A 22665-nucleotide genomic window follows, 5' to 3' on the forward strand; every position below is an offset into this window, starting at 1 on the left:
ATATATAAATATTATATATATAAAATATATATTTATATATAAATAAATATATATATTTATTTATATATAAATATATATATATAAATCTATATAATGACATGTATCCACCATTACAGCATCACACAGAGTAATTTCACTGCCCTCAAAATCTTCTGTATACCACCTATTCATCCATCCATCCCTCTGGCAACCACTGATCTTTTTTTCATCCAGCTCTATTGAGGTATAATTGACAAAACTGTAACATTTAAAGTGTACAACATTATGATTTGATACATGTAGACACTGTGAAAGAACTCTGCCTATGGGAGTTTTTTAAACTACTATTTCTATTTTCTAAATTTTAGATAATGAATTACTTGTACACAAGAGAAAAAGTTCTCTTCTAAATAGAATTATAGGGGAACACAGTGTCAAATGTTGCACAATAGTCAAACAGGATAAGCGCTGAAAATGGGCTATTGGATTTAGTAACACAGAAGGATAACTGAAGGCAAAGATAGTCAAGGGAAGAAGGAATGGGATCAGGAACAGAAGTAAAGTGGTTAGTTCTGGAGAAGAGGAAGGCCACACTGAGAGAGCAGAGCTAGAGTCTCGCACGGGCTGAGCCCAGGAGGAGGGGAGCGGTGACTGAGGATGTTGAGGGTATTTCTAAGCCATTCCCACTGTGGCTGAGAAAGGGAAGTGGGGCCAGCACTAACTGGCTATAAGCACAGGGAAGACGGGGTGGTGACGATTAGCAAGCTTGATGAGCCCAACAAGGTGGGAGAGGGGAAGAAGGAAGGATGGCAGAGTATGATGAGAGTGAATTTTCCAATTTTAAGATCATTGAGGCAATCCCCTAGTTGTCTATTTGTGGCAATGGCTGTTGTTTCTGGAAAGATAAAGATTAAAATTCACATCATTAGAGTCCCAAATATTAGACCATATAAGACTAAGCAGCCTTTCCAGGAGGCTACCATTAAAATAAATACATTATCTAGGGGTGTCTAGTTCTTTCCAATTAAAGATGTATATACTAAAAATTTTCCAAGTCTCTGTCCTCACTGGGTCTTTCCAGTTAATGGATATAATTTAAGATGGTTTACCTCATGGAGCCATCAAAACATACCTGTCATATTTTCCAGACTCTCAAAGGCAGTCAAGGGGAATGTTAAAAGAATTGGTGATAACATAACACTACTCATTAATGTGCAATGTGTTTTCTTCCCCTAGAACGATATGTGCAACTTTAATAGTAATCTAAAGTAGTACTTTATCCCCCAAACACCAATCTACCAGTGAGAAATTCTGGTACTAGGACAAGTGAGGGAGGAGATGTTCTGAGTCAGTCCCCTGATTTCCCTGAAACAACAAAGAGGCATTTCTTTATGCCAACCTCATCTGCACATAGGTTTCTAGAACATTGCCTACAAATGATTCCTTAAATTCCTGACGAAAGCACTCCTAAAAAATAACTGACCTTTGGACTTAGAGCCGACGCATTGTCTTCCACCACCTATGCAGCAAAGTCTGTTCGACCCTTAGAACCATGGCCCCCTATTTGTCTTCACTACTCACATCTTCCCCATTGTATAACTTATTCAAGTCTTAGTAATCCTCCTAACTTTCCTCACCCTCCTGGTCATCTGGAAATTTTATATCTATTGTCCAATCTTCCCTACCAAGTCCCATTCTCGGGAAAGGCTCTCAGCCTGGTTTACACTAAGTATCAGCAACTGAGAGATTACCGGGAGCAAGTGCTTTTCAGCCCTACCTCTTAATGGTTCCATTTTTCCACATTTCCCTTTGTAACAGAAGCATAACTGATAGACCAGAAGGCGTTACAAAGAATGGAAAAGAAGCTGTCCTGCCAGGCTAGCACTCAGCATCCCAGATTGCAGAAGTGCTTTGCTGTGAAGATCTGACAGGCGAAAGGGGCTTTAATGCTCTAAGTCAAAGGATCTCAGAGACTGAAGTCCCATTATCCTTAAGTGCTACAGGACAAGGGTAAGAATTTTTGAGTTGTCTGTAACAGGCTTTAATAAAAAAAAAATTTGTTTTTTAATCAGAGAAAGAACGTCACAGGGAAGAATTGCATAGGATTGAAGAGTGACAGAATTAATATCATGACATCTTAGATTTAACTGTGTAACTCTGGGCATCAGCCCCCCCACGGCAGAGGAGACCTGGGTGCTGATGGGTTTTCCACCACTCCTGAATCTGTAACACATAGACCACCAAACCATCCATGAATAAGGCCTGCCCTACTTTTTAGTTATTTTCTGCCATTCCCCTTGCTGAACCTTTCCTATTTAAATGTTGGGTCCAATTGTTCATTTCTGTTGCAGGCAGAAAAGAAACCCTGCATGTAATGGCTCTGAAAATTCTTTCCATAACTATATAAAGGGAAGGAAATACTAAATTAAGCAACAGAATAGTATACCTTACATTGAGTAAATAATAGCTTGTTGTGCATTCGTATACTTGTTTTAAGGTGTTCTTTGATCTAGTATGAAAAAGAAAGGGCAGAAAGCTTCACAGATGATGTGCTAGAGTGTAACTAATTATTGGGAGTTGAGTTCATAAGCACAATGCTGACTAAAAGCAAGGCCAGAATAATTGTTTCATGGTGAAGGTATTTGTAACTAAGTATGCACTCCAAGAAGCCACCTGACCCAATGTCAGGTCATTTGCAAATGCAGTTTATATACATGCTGTTGGGACAGTCTCAGACAAGGATATTAGTTAGAATAAAATCCAACCAACACTCCTTGCTGACGAGGGCAATAGAAAGTAATCCATCTGAATTCCCCAAAGATACAGCAAGACAAGTTAGTTTACTTAGATCTTGCATTATTTCAATTCTGGTTTTGAGTAATAGTTTATAGTTTTTAGAGGGCTCATAATAGCCTGGTAAAATATAATTTCACATAAGATATAAAAGGTCTAACATTTTAAAACATCTTTATAATTTTGCCTAATTACAAAAACAATATATGCACTCATGAAATTTTCAAGTTAAACCAAAATCAAAAGCTGTAATCTTGCCATCTCTAGAGATAGCAACTATTAACAGTTTGGGATAAGTTCTTCCTGATCTTTTCCTACAAATATGTAATATGTTCATACATCAATTTATAATATTCAACAATATACAATTATTCATAAATAACACAGATAATATATTCAACAATATTGAACAATATTCAATAGTAATGCTTATTAGATGTTGGGGATACATCAGTGAGCAAAACCAATAAAATTCTCACCTTCTTTGAGCTTTCATTCTAGTGAGAGAAGGCAGATGGTAAACAATACAAAAAAATACATAAATAAACTATGTTAGAAGGTATTAAAAATTATGGGGAAAAAATAGAGCAGCATAAAAGGGATTAGAAATACCAAGGGCACCAGACCTTACTAACAGGTAACATTTGAACGATGACTATAAAGAGGTGAGGATGTGACCCACGCAGACATTGGAGAAAGAGTATTTCAGCAGAGGAGTAGCCAGTGCAAAGGCCCTGAGGTAGATGTATGAGTGGCATGTTCTAGGAATAACAAGGAGACTGGTGTGGGTGGAGAAGTATGAATGAAGGCTGAGGATAGAAAATGAAGTGACATCGTGTAGGGCACTGTAAACCTCTGAAAGAACGGTGAGTTTGGATTTTACTCTAGTGAAGTAAGGAGACTATGAAAACTTTGTGAGCTGACTTGTGATACAATATAACTTAAAAATTTAAAACCCCTGGTATTGTATTGAGAAAAGAGTGTGGAGGGGAAGAGCGGAAGCAGAGAAGTAGATTAAGAAGCTACGACCATGAAATGGTCCAGAGATGATGGTGGCTTCGACCTGGGTGGTAGCAGTTGAGTGGTGAGAAATGGTCAGATTTTGGATGAATTTTGCAGGTAGAGCCAATTATACTTCCTGATGAGTTAGATGTGCAACACGAGAGAATCATGCCTATAACATTTTTGGCACAAGCATTAGGAAGAACTGAGTTGCCGTAACAGAGATAGGGAAACAGAGGAGCAAGCTTAGCAGAAAAGAGATTGTAAGTTCTGTTTTGGACATGTTAAGTTTGTTGTCTATTAGATAAATATGTGCATATATATGTATATATACCTACATATATTATTCTATACATACTTTTAAACATTATTCTAAACATACTTCTCTATGACTTGCTTTTGTTCTTGTGGACATTTTTTCCATATCAGGACATACAGATCATCTCATGGGATATTTTGTACGGACTCAATTTTGGTCTTTATTATAGTGTTATAGGCAGAATTCTAAAGATATGGCCTCTAAGATTCACACCTGCCCACCCTTTACTTTGTACAAATCTGGTATAATCCCCTCCCCTCAGGTGTGGGCAGGACTTGTGAATGTGATAGGACTGTCACTTCTTTGATTAGGTTATGTTATAAGGCTGTGATGGGACAGCCTCTCGTGTGTCACTCCTGACATTATGTAAGCCTCTGTGAGAGCCAACTGGAGTTTCTCCCTTTGGCTTTGAAGAAGTAAGCTGCCAAGTTGTGAGAGGGTCATATGGCTAGTAGTACCTGAGGGCAGTCTCTAGGAGCTAAGAGAGACTTTTGGCCAGCAGTCAGTAAGAAAATGGGAAGCTCAGTCTATAACTGCAAGAACTCAGTTCTGCCGACAAGCTGAATGGGTTTTGAAAAGAACACCAGGACCAAATGAGAACGCCACCTGGCCACCTCCTTGCTTTAGGCCTTGTGAGACCCTAGGCATCATGCCAGACTTCTGACCTACAGAAGATAGTAAACAGGTGTTTGCCTTAAGCTGCTGAATTTGTAGTGATTTGTTACACAGCAACAGAAAATTAATATACATAATATTCCTGTCCGTGTCTTCAGGAGCCAAGCATGAATACCCCTACCACAGAGCAAATGACTGATTAAACTACAAAACCCACTAGCATGATAACCCATGAGTGTGAGTGTTTCTTGAGCCACTATGAATAAATATAATGAGTTATATTTAGTCAGTCTTTTCTGTCTTGCATCCTTTTTGAGGACTGCAGAATCTTGTAAGAGAATTAGCATACAGTGATCTTCATAAGGCTGCAGAATGTAAACCTCAGAAATTTGGTTCTGGCTTTGTGACTATCTTATATAACCACTCTGTCATAATTTTCCATCCATAAACCAAGGAGTTTGGCCTTAAAACTATGCATGCTATCAAGCCCAGCAGGTACCTCTCTAGGAGTCAAACAGGCAGACAGAAGGCAAGTAATCACTGTGCCTCACTGCTAAGTCGTTCTGTTCACCACAAGGAGGGAACATCATTAAATATTTAAAACAATCACAAAGAGAACACACAGCAGGTAAACAACTATGATTACTTGCCCCGCAGCCCTCACAGCAAGTGCCTGGGATGAGGTTTACATCACATTAAAGACACCCCTTTGTAGCTTCAATCAAAAGGAAGACCAAGGGGCTTCCCTGGTGGCGCAGTGGTTGAGAGTCCACCTGCCGATGCAGGGGACACGGGTTCGTGCCCCGGTCCGGGAAGATCCCACATGCCGCGGAGCGGCTGGGCCCGTGAGCCATGGCCGCTGAGCCTGCGCGTCCGGAGGCTGTGCTCCGCAACGGGAGAGGCCACAACAGTGAGAGGCCCGCGTACCGCAAAAAAATAAAAATAAAATAAAAAGGAAGACCAAGGGTTTCACAACTGAGATTTCAAAATAAGGATCGTTCTCTTGCTGCATATCTTTGGGCAGAGTTTCTCAGGACTTACCAGAAGTTACAAGGTAGGAAAGACACAGAAATGAGAAATACAGTTTCCACTTTGTATAGCCAAAGCAAATGTTGATGGAATAAATTCTCTCTTATTAGGCACTGGCTTTTAGCCTTATGATTTAAGGACTGGTGGGCTGCTTGGGCCTGGGCAGTATAGCCAGCCCCTAAAATCCGATCATACCTAAATGTGCTTGGGTAACCTGGCCCCTGGATGGCTGGCCAGCCACCCTCGTGAAGAGCCAGGGCCACATATTGCTGGTCTCCGCAGGGGAAGATATGGTGAACATCTCCCCAGAGCAGCCCAAGGCCATAGGACATGCATCCAGCCTTATTCACCTTTGTAGGTAACACCTGCTATTGTTTCTCCTCTGACCAGACAGGAAAAGACCTGGCTTTCTTGAAGACCTACAAGTTATCAGATTATTGCCACCATCCCTTTTTTGCTGTCAACAGTCACCCTTTATTTCTCTCTTTGGCTAGAGACTTTCCTCTTCTTTCCTCACTGTGTCTCTGGAGGAAAAGGACATTGACATTGGCTTGTCCATGATCGAGGTCTGCTGGTCTGTAGTTCTGTGTAAAGACCTCCTCATTTAGAGAAAAGGACCTGCTTCTAGCAATCCCTCAAGAACTGAAAAACTAGTCCTCAACCAGACTAAAATCTTCACCTGACATTTATATATTTATAGGACTGCAAGATTTACAAAATATTTATATAGAATTTTACTCGTTACATTATGTATGCAAGTAGTATGCCCAAGACTACCCAGCTGGTGAGTAGGGCAGCTGGGACAAAAAGATAGGTCTGCCGTACATAAATTCCTACACCTGTGTAGACAGAGGAATGACAGAGTGGTGATTGTTTTCCAGGCAGCCCCTGAGCAGCTGGTCCCCGTGAGAGGCCACTCAAGGAGAGAGAACTGAATTAGGAATCGGAAAGCCCATAGTCTGTTCTGTGCCCTGTCTTGAGGAAGCTGTGTGGCCTTACGCAAGTCACTTCAGCTCTCTGAACCTCTGTTTCCTCACCTGTAAATGAAAGAAATCTCTAATATTTCTATTAACTGAAAGTGATATATCTACAGTATGAAACCCCAGAATAAGGCCAATCCACTTTGGGGGGCTCTATCCCAGGTCCCTGCTGTCTAATGAATTGGTGTCCTTCTTCATGTTCAGTGAAGAGAATTCAAACTGCCAGAATTAGTCACTGAGCCATTGAGAAATTTAGGATAGATGCCAGTGCTCAGGATATAGAGTTATGTTGAGAAAATCTATATGAAAAAATAGGAAATGCTTTGAAAAGAATTCCCCATGAAACCTCCCTGCAAATTATCATTTTTGTTAACCAGCCTCAAATTATTCAGGGAACTTAGTGAATGTAGAGAACAAAAAAGCATATAGTTTTCCCAGTGGAGATACCTATTGGAGATAATCCATTAATCCTGGATTAAAAAAATGATTTCCTTATATTCTATCACTGATAAACAACTACTTAGTTATGATTACTGGGAGGAATTATGGACCCATATACCAGACTCAAGAAGAGAGGATGCAAACCTTTCCAAGAAGACAGCACAATTCCCTCTGATACCCTCTGTCTCTAGGATAACTCTAGAATTACCTTTAGTGAAAGGGTGAAGCAATTCCATTTTATCATTGTATTTTTTTATCTTGAGGGAAATAGTATGTTAATGAAAGATATTATCTGAATTGATAATCTTTATCATATCATCTACACCATCTTATATCAGGCTTGTAAGGAGAAGGTTCAAGCCTCTTAGCTTCTTGAGGGAGAGCTCTGTGGCTCAGTCTGAACAAGCAAGCCACAGAAGAAGATATACAGTATAATTCAATTTATATAAAGTTCAGAGACATGCAAAATGTAAAATATGTAATAATATGTAAAAAATGTAATAATATATTTGGCAGGGATTCAAACATATGTGATGAAACTATATATAAAAGCAAAGGAATGTTAAATTTAAATTAGGATAGTGTGTGGGAAATAAAGGAGACTGGATTAGGGAAGATCAGTACAAGGATTCAAAGGTAATGATTGTATTCTTTTTCTTAAACTGGGTGGTGGGTGTTTATCATGTTTTGTTACACTTTTGCATATGTTTTATGAACCAACTTTTAAAATGGTGTAAATTTGTTGACTCTTTTTGCTACCCCAGAATTTGACTTTATGGCCCAAAGCTCAGAGCAGAATAATAGCAAGCCATACCAAATTTAGCACTATAATTTGGGGTAGGAATCGACCATCATCTCTTAACCTCTAATCTAACATGTTGACTTTGTAACAATGAATTGGCAATTAATGATTTTTTTCTGCATACCTAGCCTTTCAGTTTGTTCAGCTGTTACTGATGTTAGTAATAGAATACTGAGAACATTTCTTCATAAAAGTGTGTGTTTAGAGGTCTTTTCTTCAGTATCCTCTCTCTAAAGTCAAGAAGGAAAGAAACATAGCAAAAGGCAAAACTTCATAACAACAATCCTAGCCCAATTATAATGTTAATGCATATAAATATTGACACCTATAAATCATTTCTGCTCTGCTAGTCACAGAACCAAGGATGATGGTATTCTTCCTTACAGGAGGAGAACTAAAGAAGTTCTGGACTGTGTACTTTCCCAAGGAGGGTATCTCAAAGCTCAGAAATACTGCATCAGAACTGACAAGAGCTAGAGGCTGGTTAGCATTGGGGCAGCTAAGAGAGCACACTGGAGAGACACCCAACTCAGAAAGGGAGTTCATGAAAGGATGTCCAAGATACAGGCATCTCCACTTGATGTTGAAGAATGAATAGAAAATACGTAGAGGATGTAGCCTGGGGAAAGAGAATTCCAGGCAGCCACAGAGATGTGGTAAATTTCACGAATTTAAGCTTTCCATGCAGACATCTGCAAAGATCTGAATGAAGTTATAAATTTGACTTGGATTCCAGCCTCCCAACCATTGCTGTGTCCCACCCCAGACATTGGAGACAGCACAGGGTGGGATTCAGAGGCAGAGCTTTGGAGTCTGAGAGACTAGGACTGAATCCTTGTCTGTCTCCAGAGTCGTAGACCAGCTCTCATTTCTGATTAAATGTTCAGTTATTATTACTGATCTAACCTTTGTTCTGAAGCCAGTGTGATCTTTCTAAAGTATAACTCCTGCTTCTCCCGCGTTTGCAACTCAACTAGTGTTTCCCCATTGCCCAAGATAAATACTCAAACTTCTTAACAGGGCTTTCAAAGCCTTTGGGCGATCCTGCCCCTACTTCCCTCCCCCACCTCATCAACCCGGCCCTCCAGCTACATTAACTCATATCCATTCCCAGATTCCTCATGCTCTCTCAGCCTTGCCTGGAACACACCACCGTCCTCACTGCAACACTCCTGTTACTCTTCAGACCTTAGCTTTGTAATGTAGTAATTTAATCTTGCAATTTATTGAATACACACCACACACACACATGGGTGCACACACATCCGTAGAGACATTTTATAAATTAATGTAAATTTATCTGGATGCTACTCTGTACCACCTTAAAAGTTAGGCTTCTGCCAAGTCAGAATATATATTAATATATTCTGTACATCAGCACAATGCGCCTACATAATTAACATTAAACAGTAACAGAAGCCAACGTACTCTTTCTTGGGAGCAATCTTATAAAATATGGTAGTTGTACTAACTTCTATCGGGAAATAACTATGTTATATACACATTTTTATTATTAACCATTTCATAGTTTAATATAAACTATGTTTAATATAAAATGTGCATGAGTATACTTAATGCATGCGTTTACTTATATGTTTAATACAAAATGCCCCCAATCATAAAAGAGCATCAGACTAGAGGACTAAAGAATGTCTTTAGCAGTTATGTGTGTAACAGTGAAACACTGAATCCAAATTTCCATCGATACTACAGTGGATAAAAAAAGTGACACTTATTCATACAATGGAATACTTTGCAGCAGTGAAAATGAATGAATTACAAATTCATGTGACTTAGGAACATATATTGAATGGAAAAGCAAGTCACAGAAGAATACATACAGTATAATTCAGTTTATATAAAGTTCAGAGACATGTAAAATATAACAATATAATTGGCAGGGATTCAAACATATGCAATTAAACTATATAGCCATTTTGCCACAAATCAGGGTAGAGAGAGGAAGCTTTCCTGTCAGTCAGCAGTAGGAGATGCTAAAACTCAGATCACAGGGGAAAGATTTAGAAGAATTGCCAGTAAATTCAGGGGTTGCTCTCGAGTTGTATGATGTCCCTTTTTTGCTTCAGCCAGCAAACCATCAGCAGGGTAACAACCGAACCTTAAGACTGCAACCAGAGGCCTCCTCTTACCTCGGCGTCAAAGCGGGGATCCTGGTAGGCGTCACTGATGTTTACTGGAAGGCCTGTAGAAGCTACCAGCTCAGCAACGCTGTTATTTATTAGCCAGTCGGAGTAGGATGATTTCTCCATGCTTTCTTTGAAACTATCAGAACACCAAGGCAGGCAGTAAGAAAAGAGAAAAACATCAGTTTACCTGCAAGCAAACCCTGCAAAAGTACACTCATGGCAGGATTACCTACCCTCATTAAGAAGGGGTAAGTGACCTTAATCACAGAACAATAGTGAGGTAATTATAAGCAGCTACTTTATCATGTAAAATAATCAACTCCATGGGTAGAAATGATAGATCCTCTATGATCCAGAGGATAACTCTAGGTTGTATTTAGGCCCCAAAACAGGCAGACATAAAGCAGATAACCAGGTAATGACCAAAACTGATGATAGGATGCCAACGCCATGGCATAATCAATTCCACTGACCACTGACCTTCCTAGCTTGCACCCCCTAACTAAGCAGACCAGATGTTTGATACCAGGGAGAATTAAACCTAAGGATGGAGAAAAATCCAGAAATAAATTGAGAATTTACAAAAGTTTAAGTGTAGCAAAAGAGCACATCTAGACTCAGTGTTAGTGTTTTGTAACTATTGTTGTAGTTTCAGAGTATGTTTCTTAACAAAAACACACTTCCTACTTACAAAATCTTACTGGAAAATCTGTTTTAATTCTACCCTTAACAATAATAATTTAAAATAATCCATATTTGATTTTAACAAGGAATTTTATGTTAAATGATTTTGTGAATTTTCCTTTGTGTCACTTTCACTACTTCACTACAAATGTCAAATTTACAGAAATGCCATAAGAATTAGTAAGATTCCTCACTTCATCCTTCCCTTCCATCATTTCTTCCCCCCATGCCTATTGAGCACTGCCACGAGCTGTGGAAATGCAAACTTGAGCACTGTTCAAATTAACAATATCAAGGAAAATTTTCAGGGAGGATGTTAGATTTGTGGCTTGACCAGTAATAACTGAAATTATGTAAATGAATGCAAGTATACAGGGCAATGTTTTCCAAACTACATTCTGTGGAACCCTGGGTTCCTGAAGATGTTAATGAGTGTACTACAGTCAGTATAATAACTCTGTTGACTTTTTAATCTAAGCTGCATTATATGTAATAAAAACACTAAATGCTGTACACAGTCATTGTTACTATGCAATAATGTGCCTGTGTGGAATTTGTGCCATACTGAGAATGCCAGAAACTGACATGGAGAGGCCACCAGATGTGTGAATGAGAGGGAAGCACAGACATCATTTACCATCATGAATATATCTCATCTGTAATGACTGCTGGTCTGCATCTGATAAATTCAACATATATTTGTGAGGTTATTCAGCCCTTATTGCATATTAAACGTTATTGGTACATAAACGTATTCCCTATGGATCTCTGGCTGAAGATGGAAGTGTTAATAAAAAGCAGAGTCTTGAATTTCTCAGATGATGGCTAAGTCAAAGAAGGAAAAAGACTGAGGACTTCAAAGAGAAGATGAAGCCTTTATTTTCTCAAACAAACAAAGGAACAACAATGTTTTATTTTCTCTTTGCTGTATTCTACCTGTGTGAAGTGAAATTTTACATTGTGCTGTAATGAAAGCAAAATACAGGAAGAAACATAACAGTGCTCCTGATATGAGGTTCCAACTTAATGAAGTCACTTGTCAGCTTATAAAATCATTCAATGCTGATGATTTCTTGCAGTGATTAACCAAGCTATTGATTCATTCTGCGATGCCTGTGTACCACAGGTTTTGTCTACGTCTCTTCTGTGATGAAACAATGTGGAAAATGCTGACCTGGTGTGTGGTGGGAAGAAGAGCTGTGCAGGACCCTGGGGACGAGCCAGGGAGGGAACCTGCGAAAGAAATGCTGGGGTGGGGGAGGCTGAGGAGGGGTAACCGAGAACTAAGGAAGGAAGCAGCTTTATCAACAAGTGTCAAAAACCTTTAAGTGGGTCTCAGGATGGGCAAGAGTTCAGCAAGGAGAGATTGGAAGGGTGAGGAAGAAGGCACCAATGGAGGAAGAAAGAGCAGGAACAAAGGACATGAAGCAGCAGAGTAGAAGGGTGTGTTCTTGGAACACAGATTAATCGCCTTGGAACACGGGACGCATACTGTGGGGAATAAGACTGAACAGGAGGTCAGGGCCCAAAGGTGGAGGCTTTGACCAAGGAGCTGAGACCTATGTTATAGGCAATGGGGAGCGATGTAAGGGTATTGAGCAGGAAGTGACAGGACTTGAGCTGTGACCTTAGGAAACTTAATCCAGGGAGAATGAGCAAGAAGAACTGGCTAAGAGAGGCTGACGGTGGGGAGAGGTCCTGGCAGACCAGTTAAGTTGTGCAGTGGGAGGTGACGATGCTGGCCACTCAGGAGGTACTGCAGATGATTCCACAGGGCTTGGTGGACAGGCAGCAGTGGCTTACATTTTGCTGCTGTATGCCTGTGGGACTATTGGCAGAAGGGAGTTGTTTAGAGGATTGGGGAGATGGGGGAAGATAACAGACATTCTGTGAGCCTGGAACACATTATTCATTGTTGAAAATCCAGGACCAGAGCCCATACCAAGTCTTCAGGACTGAAAATACTGATACAGAGTTGGGGCTATCTTCAGGGAAGATAGGGAATGAAGATAGGGAATGGATGAGATCACTCAGGGAGAGAATATATAGGTAAATCTGTAGGGGAAGGAAGAAGAAAGGCAGTAATAAAGAGGAGAAAGAAAAAAGGGAAAACAAATTAATCATCACCCACGGTGAGCCAAGGGAAGCTGGATGCTTACCTAACTAGTTTGTTTTGTCCTCACCTAAATCCTATGAGTACAATTCTCTACATTTTACAGATGAGAAAACTGAGGCTCAGAGATGCTAAATGACTTTCCCAAGTGGAAATAGGATTTTCAGCTAAAGTGTGACTCCAAAGTGTGACTCCACTTCTGTTTACCCTGTTGCCTCTCTGGGAAGGAGTCGATGGGTAGGAATAGAGCAAGAAGAGTAGGTTTTCACTAAAAAGAAGGGAGGCCAGTCGACATTACAGAGGGTTTCAGGGAGAGGCTGCAGGTAACAAACACTTCAGCCTCAGGCTGCAGTCAAGGAAGAAGGAGGACAAAACACTGGATTTGACAATCCAGAGCTTTAGGTCCCTACTTACAGAATCCTTAAAGATGATGATGGAAACACTTACTAAGCAGGGGCTCCTGAAAGACTCCTTCTAGATCTAGAGCTGCTCAGAATCTGGCTTAGTGCAGGCTGCACATGTACTGAAATCACTCCAAGCTGTAGACAATGCAAAAGCATCAGCCCTGGGCTACAGGCACTGCTGAGGTGGTTTCTAGAAAGTATAAGCTATGGTCTCTGCCCTCGGGAGCTTGCCACCTAGTCGGGGAGGTGAGAAATAAACACGCTGACATTAAACAACGCACGACTCAAATACCCAGTTCAAATTTCAAATAAAAAATTTGTCACATGGCTGTGTTGGCTAGTTGCCAAGCCAACTGTGCCAATCATGAATGAGGAAGAAGTATAGGGAGGGAGAAACAACTTCAGGTGGGGCTAAGGCTTCAGGTGAGGCTAAGGCTTCAGAGAGGAGATGAGATTTGAACTGACCTAAAGCTGCAACAATGCAAACAGATTTTCTGAAAACCACCCCTCCATTTCCCTCAGTTTAATCTTGCCTAGGTACATAAATTAAGGCCCAGGGGGACAGGATGGTTAGAGAGACAGGAAGGTTGATTTGTCAGTCTAAGTATTTATATCACATTCTGGCCTTTGTACCATTCAACCTTCCATGATTCTGGAATGCAGAATCATGACACTGAGTTAGAGCTTTCAAAACCTTGACCCTTTTCTTTAAAAAAAAAAAAGGTAATTTTGTTTTATGATTAAGACTATGGGTTTCAGAGTCAGACACACTGACTTACATGACTCTCTTGCCACTTCCAAACAAAGTACTCTCAGACAAGTTACTTACATTTCACCTGTAAAATGGGTATAATACTACTTAGTTATTGTGCAGATTAAGGTAATAATTTATGAAAGTACTTATCATATTATCTAGCCCATAGCAAACATTTTTTTTAAGTATCAACTTTTTAACAACTTCTGAAGTAAATTCTGCATGTGACAGTACCCCTTTGGACATTTCAGCAATGTGGTGTTGTGGGTTTAATCACAAAGGAAAAGGCCCAAATTATTTCTACTTCTTGAGGGACACAACTAGCTTAAAGGATCAGTTCTTTCATAAAGGTCCTATAGGTCAACTCCTCCTGATTTACGAGGGCTCTTTTATTCTGTGTGGTTTACTCCCTTTGACTGACTGCTGTTGGAATAGAACATGGTAAGATCATGGACACAGCCATGTATATTATGGAGGTTCTGCCCTGTACAGGGGTGCCCTGTCAAAGGAATGAATGGGGCTGAAATCTAGCCTAGTTGCACACATTGGTTTAGAGCTGCATCCATCTAGAGGGAGTACCTTTTTCCTAATTCTCACAGAGACGCTGTAAGGGCTGAAAATGGCTCTGCTTCAATCTCTTCTTCAACACACATGACAAATGGACATTAATATCAAACTGAATGCCTTTAGTGACAGGGAACTCATCACCTACAAAAATATTCCATGCCATTTTGTGGCAGCTCAATCTACTTTCCAATAATCACCATCTTTTTCTCCCAGTCCCATGGTTTGCAGCCACAGAGCATGGCTCTCATTAACTGACAGCCCTTGAAATATTCGACAATAATTAACATGTTCCCTATAATCCTCCACCTGAGATCGTTCTTTTTAACTTATCTCCAATTCCTTCAGCTACTCCCTTTGTGGCATAGCTTCCTTATTCTCATCCTCCCAGTCCTAGATGCGTCCGAGATGGTTAATAGCCCTCTTGCATATGAAAGCCAGTCCGGAACAGTCTTGACCATGGGGTCTGAGCAGCATAGAGGTGGGATGACCACCTCCTTCATTCTGGATCCTGTTCCCACCAATGAGACTCAGGATGAATAGTTCCTAATAGCTCTTTTTTTAAATAGGGTTTTTTGTTTGTTTGTTTGTTTTTTGCGGTACGCGGGCCTCTCACTGCTGGGGCCTTTCCCGTTGCGGAGCACAGGCTCCGGACGCGCAGGCTCAGTGGCCATGGCTCACGGGCCCAGCCGCTCCGCAGCACGTGGGATCCTCCCGGACCAGGGCACGAACCCGCGTCCCCTGTATCGGCAGGCGGACTCCCAACCACTGCGCCACCAGGGAAGCCCTTAAATAGGTTTTTGAAAGCTTAAATTAATATCCCAAATTGAATTAACCAATTTTCTAGAGCCCCCAAAATATGACCAGAGATATCAAAGGTCAATAAATTCAACACTAAGGTTTTCAATTTGAGCCATAATCAACCTAGGGAGAGTCACTGCAGTTTGGAAACACATCAATAATTTGATTACTCCACAGCCTGTGAGTGCAGATGAGATCATGTCAGCTCAGTGGATCTTAGCTGCCATGTGCATAACTGCAAAATAACCAGTTAGGTTATTTTAACTGTTTAAAAAGTAGACCTCCTTAAGATCAAGATTAGTTTAAAATAACAAGCAAATTGTAAAGTAATCCTTCAGCTTGTATTTTACTAGAACCAGGTGCATATGAAGATGTGGGTTTTTAAGTGAGTTTCCTGTAAAGAGCTACAGCTTGATTCCTTTTCCTCAGTGGTATCTTGCTTCCAAGCATGAGACTCATACTGACTTCAAAGAGAATTTCATGAGCTTAAATATATTGACTGTGGAGGGATAAAAGAGAATTGCCCTATTACAGAAAACACATAGTTCCTGAAATGTGGCTGTCCCTGAAATAAGGGCCAGTGAGATAGATATAAACCTCAGGGTCGACAAGGTGCAGAGCAGCATAGGAGAGAAATCGATACAAGTAAAACAAAACTGGACAAAATAAAATACCCCAGGGACCAGGAACTTTGCCATCTTCAATTGTCTGAAAAACCTACCTTAGCTAAAGGTTCAAACACAGAAAATTGTATGAAAATAAACTTAAGACTATTTTTTAGAATTCTCAAAACAAGTCTCTAAATTAGAAGACAAAATAGCTGAAGAAAATAATATTAATCATTAGACTGTGTCTGTATTGACGGTTTTGTTCTCAACACTAGAGTTCACCCTAGTTTTCACTAGAGGCTCCCAAGACTTCACTTTTTCAAGAATAACCATTGGTTGGGCCCCTACAAAATGCTGGAAAGTAGTGGGTGAATCTTGCATGAAGCAATCAAAAAGGGTCTTTTCCTTTGCTGAAAGGAGTTGGTCAGCTCAGCCCTGACCATCCTTATATATATGTATATACGTACGAAAGAGGTATAGGCAGGAGCAAAAGGGGCCCCACCTTCAGGGAGCTCACAGACAATGACAATGGATTGTGACGTCCTAAGGAAGGATGTACAAGACATCACGGCAACAGAGAGAAGGGCCAATTCTGTTTGGGCTGGGAATGGTATTTGGGAACTACTTCGCAAAGGAAGTTGGTATAAGCTGATCTTTGTAGGATAAGAACGAACTCATCTGGCAGAGAAAGAAGGTAAAAACAATTCAGACAAAACCACAGCAAGAGTAAAGCTTTAGAAGTGTGAGGTTTTCTGTGTTGATATGACGAATAGTAGAGCTAAAACTTAGGCTAAATGGTAGAAGTGATGAATAAGGCTACAATGGAAGAGGCCAACCTGTATATTGTGTGGCTCCATACATAAACACAGCCACACTTATACTACTGATGATTCCTGCACGGGTATCAGGAGCCCACTGAGTCCTGAGTTCCCTACATATGCATCCAAGCCCTTTCTGGACACTTCCTCCTGGTTACCCACAGGCACCTCAAATTTAACATTTTCAAGACTGAACTAATACACTCTCCTTGATGTGCTAACAATCATTAATAAAAACTGTGACCATTAACTAAAAAGAGATCATTGGGTAAGGAACAGAAGTTTCAACATAGACACAATCTATTTTCTCATTTTCAGGGAATGATTGATTGTCAATTGACCTCGATAGTGTGAATATTATCCAGTGGGGGTAGGATTCAGAGAGGCGAAGAGTCAGGAACTCCAAGAATTCTTTAGGACAGATATTTCTTTTTCATGCTTTGTAAACAAAAAATGATTTTTTTTATCTACATGCTATGCCTGGTACTATTTTCCATCTTGCTTCATTGACTAGAGGTCAGCCTGAACTTTGGTTCACAAAGAGATATTCCCCTCCTTACTTCTTCTTCTCAAGTAAGCCTGCCTATCCCTGGGTCCTTCCTGAAGCTTTGAGTTGTGCAACATTATTTGAAGTTGTCTTTTCAATTAGGAGATTAAGGAACTATGTCAATATCACTGGGACTTAAAGCTAGGACCCCAGCAGGAGAATCTCAAACATCTAAGTCTAGAACATTAATAATTTCCTACTGGCTTCAGTATATCTTTGAAGGTTACCAAATAAGTCTTTCAGACATAAAAGGTAATGGGAGAGAATGTAGTTAGCGAGTAGAACCAGCCTGTCAGTTCTTATACTGTGGTGGGAGAGGAAGATGCTCTAAGTTGCACACCTTCCTGAATTTTATCATGACCTGGACCTGTTAATGGACTTGCCTTTAAGGTCTTGCCTGAGGACACTTCATCACACACTATTTCTCTCATTTCAAGCATTGTGTTATCAGGAATGAAGACGTGGAAACCAAATAATACATTTTCTATATTTCATTTCCTCAAGCCGTACAATTAGAGTGATGAAATTTATCACCCCTAGGAGTTGGTGTCACTTTGGGAAGTGTCTTGTGCCTCTCAGATGGGTGTCAGATGGCATTACTGTGAGTGGTTGGTGTCTACAATTTAGCACCATGTGGTGACAACTGCTTGGTTTCATAGCTGAGCAAAGCTGGGTTTTGGGGGTTGTGTTTTTGTTTTCTTTGTATCTTGGCCCAACATTTCCTTGCTGTGAAACTACAGATAAAATTTTAACTCTGCCTGTTAATTTCCATAATAGAAAATAGGGGAAAGATAGCCCATTTTACAGGGCTGTTTTGAGGATACAATAATATAATGTTGAAGAATGCATGACACATAGAAAGTTCTCAATAAGTATCAGTTCCTTGTAGGCCAAAGATTTTTCTTTTATTAAAAACACTAGGTGAGACATGCTCTGTTTAACTGCTTATCTACTGGGGCAGGAGAGATGTTACTGTTTTTGGCTGTGGCATTGTTGTTAGATTTGAAGGAAAAATGTGCTATGATAATAAAGGACAGAGGTAAAATTCTATCCTTCTAGATGTGTCAAGTAGCCCTACCCCATCTCTCTCTGGGGCTGCTGTGGGCACCTCTACCCATCTGCTCTGGATTGAGGGCATACCTTCCCACAGGTCCTGGGCATATGTCTACACAGTAAGAAAGAAGTAGACTCAATGTGTTAAAATATTAACTAAGGCATGTTAAATGAGAGACCTACAAAAATGAGAGAGCCAAGCATAAAAACCAATCATTAAGAATTCTGAGTTGCCATGATTCCGTTTACTGTGTGCCATCAATCTAAGGGACAGCTGACCTACATAGCTACTTCCTTATGTTTGATCTCAGTACTTATTCATGTGCCTTGTTGTTCATGGGATATTTGTATAGCTTTAATTCTCCTCTGTGACAGTTTTACTAGAGTGACAAGCCCACTGGCCTGAAATAAAAAGGGGTAATGAGAGGGTTTATCTTTCATTTGAGTCTTCATGTTCAAAGGTAGAAAAAGAAATTAAATGTATTTAAGAGGTGAAAGTTAGATGCTTGGGAAATATGTCTACTTGAGTTTCCTAAGATTTTGGAAGATACAAAACTTTGTTACAAATATTTCCTCTCCTTCATTGATGTTTAGTTCTTATAATTAGCATCATGCAAACCGGGTGTAGACACATACATTACTAGTGCCATGGAGGGTATTTATAAAATAGGGTTATTTGGGGGATTGGGGGCCATATAAGCCTAAAAATATCAAAGTGATACTATCCCTGCTCAGGTCAGTGTGTAAGCACTCCATTCTAATGACACTCTGTATATTTTTAGGGAAAGGAGCTAGGAAATATCTAGGTGACTATCAACAATGGAGCTTCCTGATAAAGAAGAGGCCTTGGTACCAGAGCTTAGTCTCTGGTACCAATCTGTCTTCCATTAAACTAATTCAGACCTGCTGAAATACCTCCTTGCGAAACAACCGAAAGGGAGTTGGGCCATCTGGATCTTTCATTCTTCAATTAGCAACATTAAATACTGGCATAATAAGCTTCAGCAGCCCTGAATTTGCTACAACAGACAGTCAAAAAGACAGTCCTAAGGTTCCTGTTTAAAGGAAGTTACACAACAAAAGAAATCTTATGTTCCAAGATGACTGGTCATGGTGGTGACAGTGCTGTTTTCATGTTTAATGTTTTAAAGGTTTTCTTCATTTCCTTGAAATCAGAATAAGTATCATGTTTCTATTTCTACAAAAACTCCTGTCATATGCTTCCTAGCAGAGGTACAGTCAAAGAAAGAAGATCCATGAAGAAGAAAGTAAAAGAAAGAAAATGTATTCATGACATACTGTGGGAGTATTCTGTCTTACATCAGTGTGTAAGTTTGTCTAACACTCCCTATTACTCTAGGTAATAGAGAAATTTAAAAGAAGGTAAGAAGACGATGGACCTTCCAAACTGGCACAGTAAAGCCCACTAAAAATTTGTTCCTCCATAAAAGCATGAGAATACTAGCAAAAATTGTCAAAATCAACTTTTTGAAAACCCTGGAAATTAAAGAGAGGCTTACAAAAATCCAAGGAGTGTTTATGCAAGAAAAACAGTTCAATTTCTGTAAGGGCAGTATGTTGTGTGGCATTTTAACATACCTTATTCTCATCTCCCTCTCCCTAGCTCTGGGGTAGTGGTGAAAACCAACAGATTCATAACCATGCTAGCCGTGAAAACCAGCAGGCAAGCAGCCACTGGCTGAAGAAGAATGGGTTTGGAGCCCTCCAAAATCCTATCCCCACAGAACTGTCATTATTTGACATGTTTGGCAGTTCCACAGAAACCTCCACTCATAGAGCTTTCCTTTATTTAACCTGACTTGGAGCTTGCTAAGAACAGCCTTTATCCCCAGGTATCTGTGGAAAAAAAACACAAAACAGCAGCAACTGTTTAACATCACAACTGCCTTAGGCAGAAAAACAGTTACAGCTAACAAGAAACTGACCAGAGGGCTTCCCTGGTGGCGCAGTGGTTGGGAGTCCGCCTGCTGATGCAAGGGACGTGGGTTCGTGCCCCGGTCCGGGAAGATCCCGCGTGCCGCGGAGCAGCTGGGCCCGTGAGCCATGGCCGCTGGGCCTGCGCATCCGGAGCCTGTGCTCCGCAGCGGGAGAGGCCACAGTAGTGAGAGGCCCGTGTACCGCAAAAAAAAAAAAAGAAACTGACCAGAAAACTTAAAAGGAGAAGCACAGGAACAAGATATTCCTGGGGAGGTTTGAAAAGTTCTGACATATTCCTGGAAATCTAGAGTTGTATTTATGCCCAGGAAAGACCTGAGAAGGCCCTAATCTCCCACCTCTGGTTGACCTTGAAGGTCTACGAAAGCAGAAAGTAAAAGCTAAGTAAACTTCCTGTCAGAGAATTGAAAGTATCCCCCACATGAACACAGATCCCCTCAGCAAGGCTGGAACACTTATTGGTTCAAGTTTTTTGTTTGTTTGTTTTTAAGAAAATCTCGGTCCAGTCATTAGCTGGCAAGCTACCTAACTATGCAGAGAATTCAGCTGCCACACACAACAAAGATAGTTCATGAAAGTCATGAAACAACAAACAGCAGAAACAACAACAGAAACAAACAGAAACAACCACAAACTCTGGATGGAGTGGGTGAGGAGCAGATTTTATTTCCAGAGTTTCCACATTATATTATTTAAATTATTCAGGTTTCAACTAAAACAGAGAGAGAGAGACAGAGGGAGAGAGAGAGACAAAGAAATAGGAAACTATACAGGAAAATGCAGATGACTGTCTCCGAGTAAGCCCAGATGTTGGACTTACTAGACAAAGACTTTCAATGAGCCAGTATAAATATGTTCAAAATACTAAAGGGAACCATACCCCGTTCCCTCCAAAAAACTAAAGGAGAATATGAGAACAATGTCTCACCAAATATAGAATATCAATAAAGTGATGGAAATTATAAAAAAGAACCAAATAGAAATTCTGGAATTGAAAAGAATAATAACTAAATGAAAAAATCACTAAGAGGGCTCAACAGCAGTTTTCAGAAGCCAGAAGCCAGAATCACTGACCTTGTAAATAGGTTAATTGAAGATAGAGACTATCTGGTCTTAGGAACAAAAAAATGAAGGAAAATAGAGTCTCAGAGATATGAGACATTATTAAGCATACAAACATATCCATAATGGGAGTCTCAAAAAGAGAGGAGACAAAGAAAAGGAGCAGAAAGAATATTTGAAGAAATATGGTAGAAAACTTCACATATTTGATTAAAATAAACATTAATCTATACATTCAAAAAGCTCAACAAAATCCAAGTACCATAAATTCAAAGTGATCCACAACTAGACACATCACTAACAAACTGTTGAAAGCCAGTGACAAGGAGAGAAGCTTGAAAACAGCAAGAGACATGACTCATCACATACAAATGTTCCTCGGTAAGATCAATAGCTCCATGATCAGAAACCATGGAAGCCAGAAGGCAGTTGAATGACATATTCAAAGTGATCAAAGAAAAAGACTGTCAACCAAGAACTACAGATCCAGCAAAATTATACGTCAAAAATAAAGGAGAGGTTAAGACATTCTCAGATAAAAACTGAGAAAATTCATTGCCAGTAGACTTGCCCTATGAGAAATACTAAAGATAGTCCTTCAGGCTGAAATAAAAGGACACTAGAGAGTAATCTGAATCCACATGAAGAAATACAGAGCACTGATAAAGCTTACCCTATAATAAATACAGAAGATAGTATAAATGTATTTTTCATTTGTAATCCTTTTTTCTCTCCTATCTCACTTAATGGCATAATGAAACAACTTTAAAACTTCATTAAAGGGTTATAATGTAAAAAAAATATAATTTTTAAGACAATAATAACACAAATGGAGGGAGAACTATACAGGAGCAAAGTTTTGTGTACTATAGAAATTAAATTAGTATTAATCCAAATTAAATTGTTATAAGTTAAGACATTAATTGTAATCCCCAGGGCAATGACTAAGAAAAGCATTGAAAAACAATAGTAAAAGAAATGGCAAGATAATTAGAATGGCACATTAAAAAATATCTGTTTACCAAAAAAGAAGGCAGAAATGGAGAAATACAGGGACAAAAAGACATGACATAGAGAAAACAAATAACAAAAAAGTTAGATGTAAATCTTACTTTATAAGTAATTACTTTAAATATAAATGGATTAAACTCTGCAAACAAAAGGCAGAGATTAGCAGAACAGATAAAACTAACA

General features: G+C 39.8%; 1 protein-coding gene across 1 annotated transcript in view; it reads right to left on the reverse strand.

Annotated features, from left to right (window-relative positions):
• PDE11A (phosphodiesterase 11A) overlaps positions 1-22665 on the reverse strand; it is a 406648-nt gene that overhangs the window by 186011 nt on the left and 197972 nt on the right. Inside the window, exon 6 of the mRNA XM_024732913.1 lies at positions 10111-10243. Coding sequence (XP_024588681.1) covers positions 10111-10243 — 133 coding nt within the window. The remainder of the gene's footprint in view (positions 1-10110; positions 10244-22665) is intronic.

This window comes from Neophocaena asiaeorientalis, unplaced genomic scaffold, assembly GCF_003031525.2.
Source record: "Neophocaena asiaeorientalis asiaeorientalis breed wild unplaced genomic scaffold, Neophocaena_asiaeorientalis_V1.1 scaffold96, whole genome shotgun sequence".
Lineage (NCBI taxonomy): Eukaryota > Metazoa > Chordata > Mammalia > Artiodactyla > Phocoenidae > Neophocaena > Neophocaena asiaeorientalis.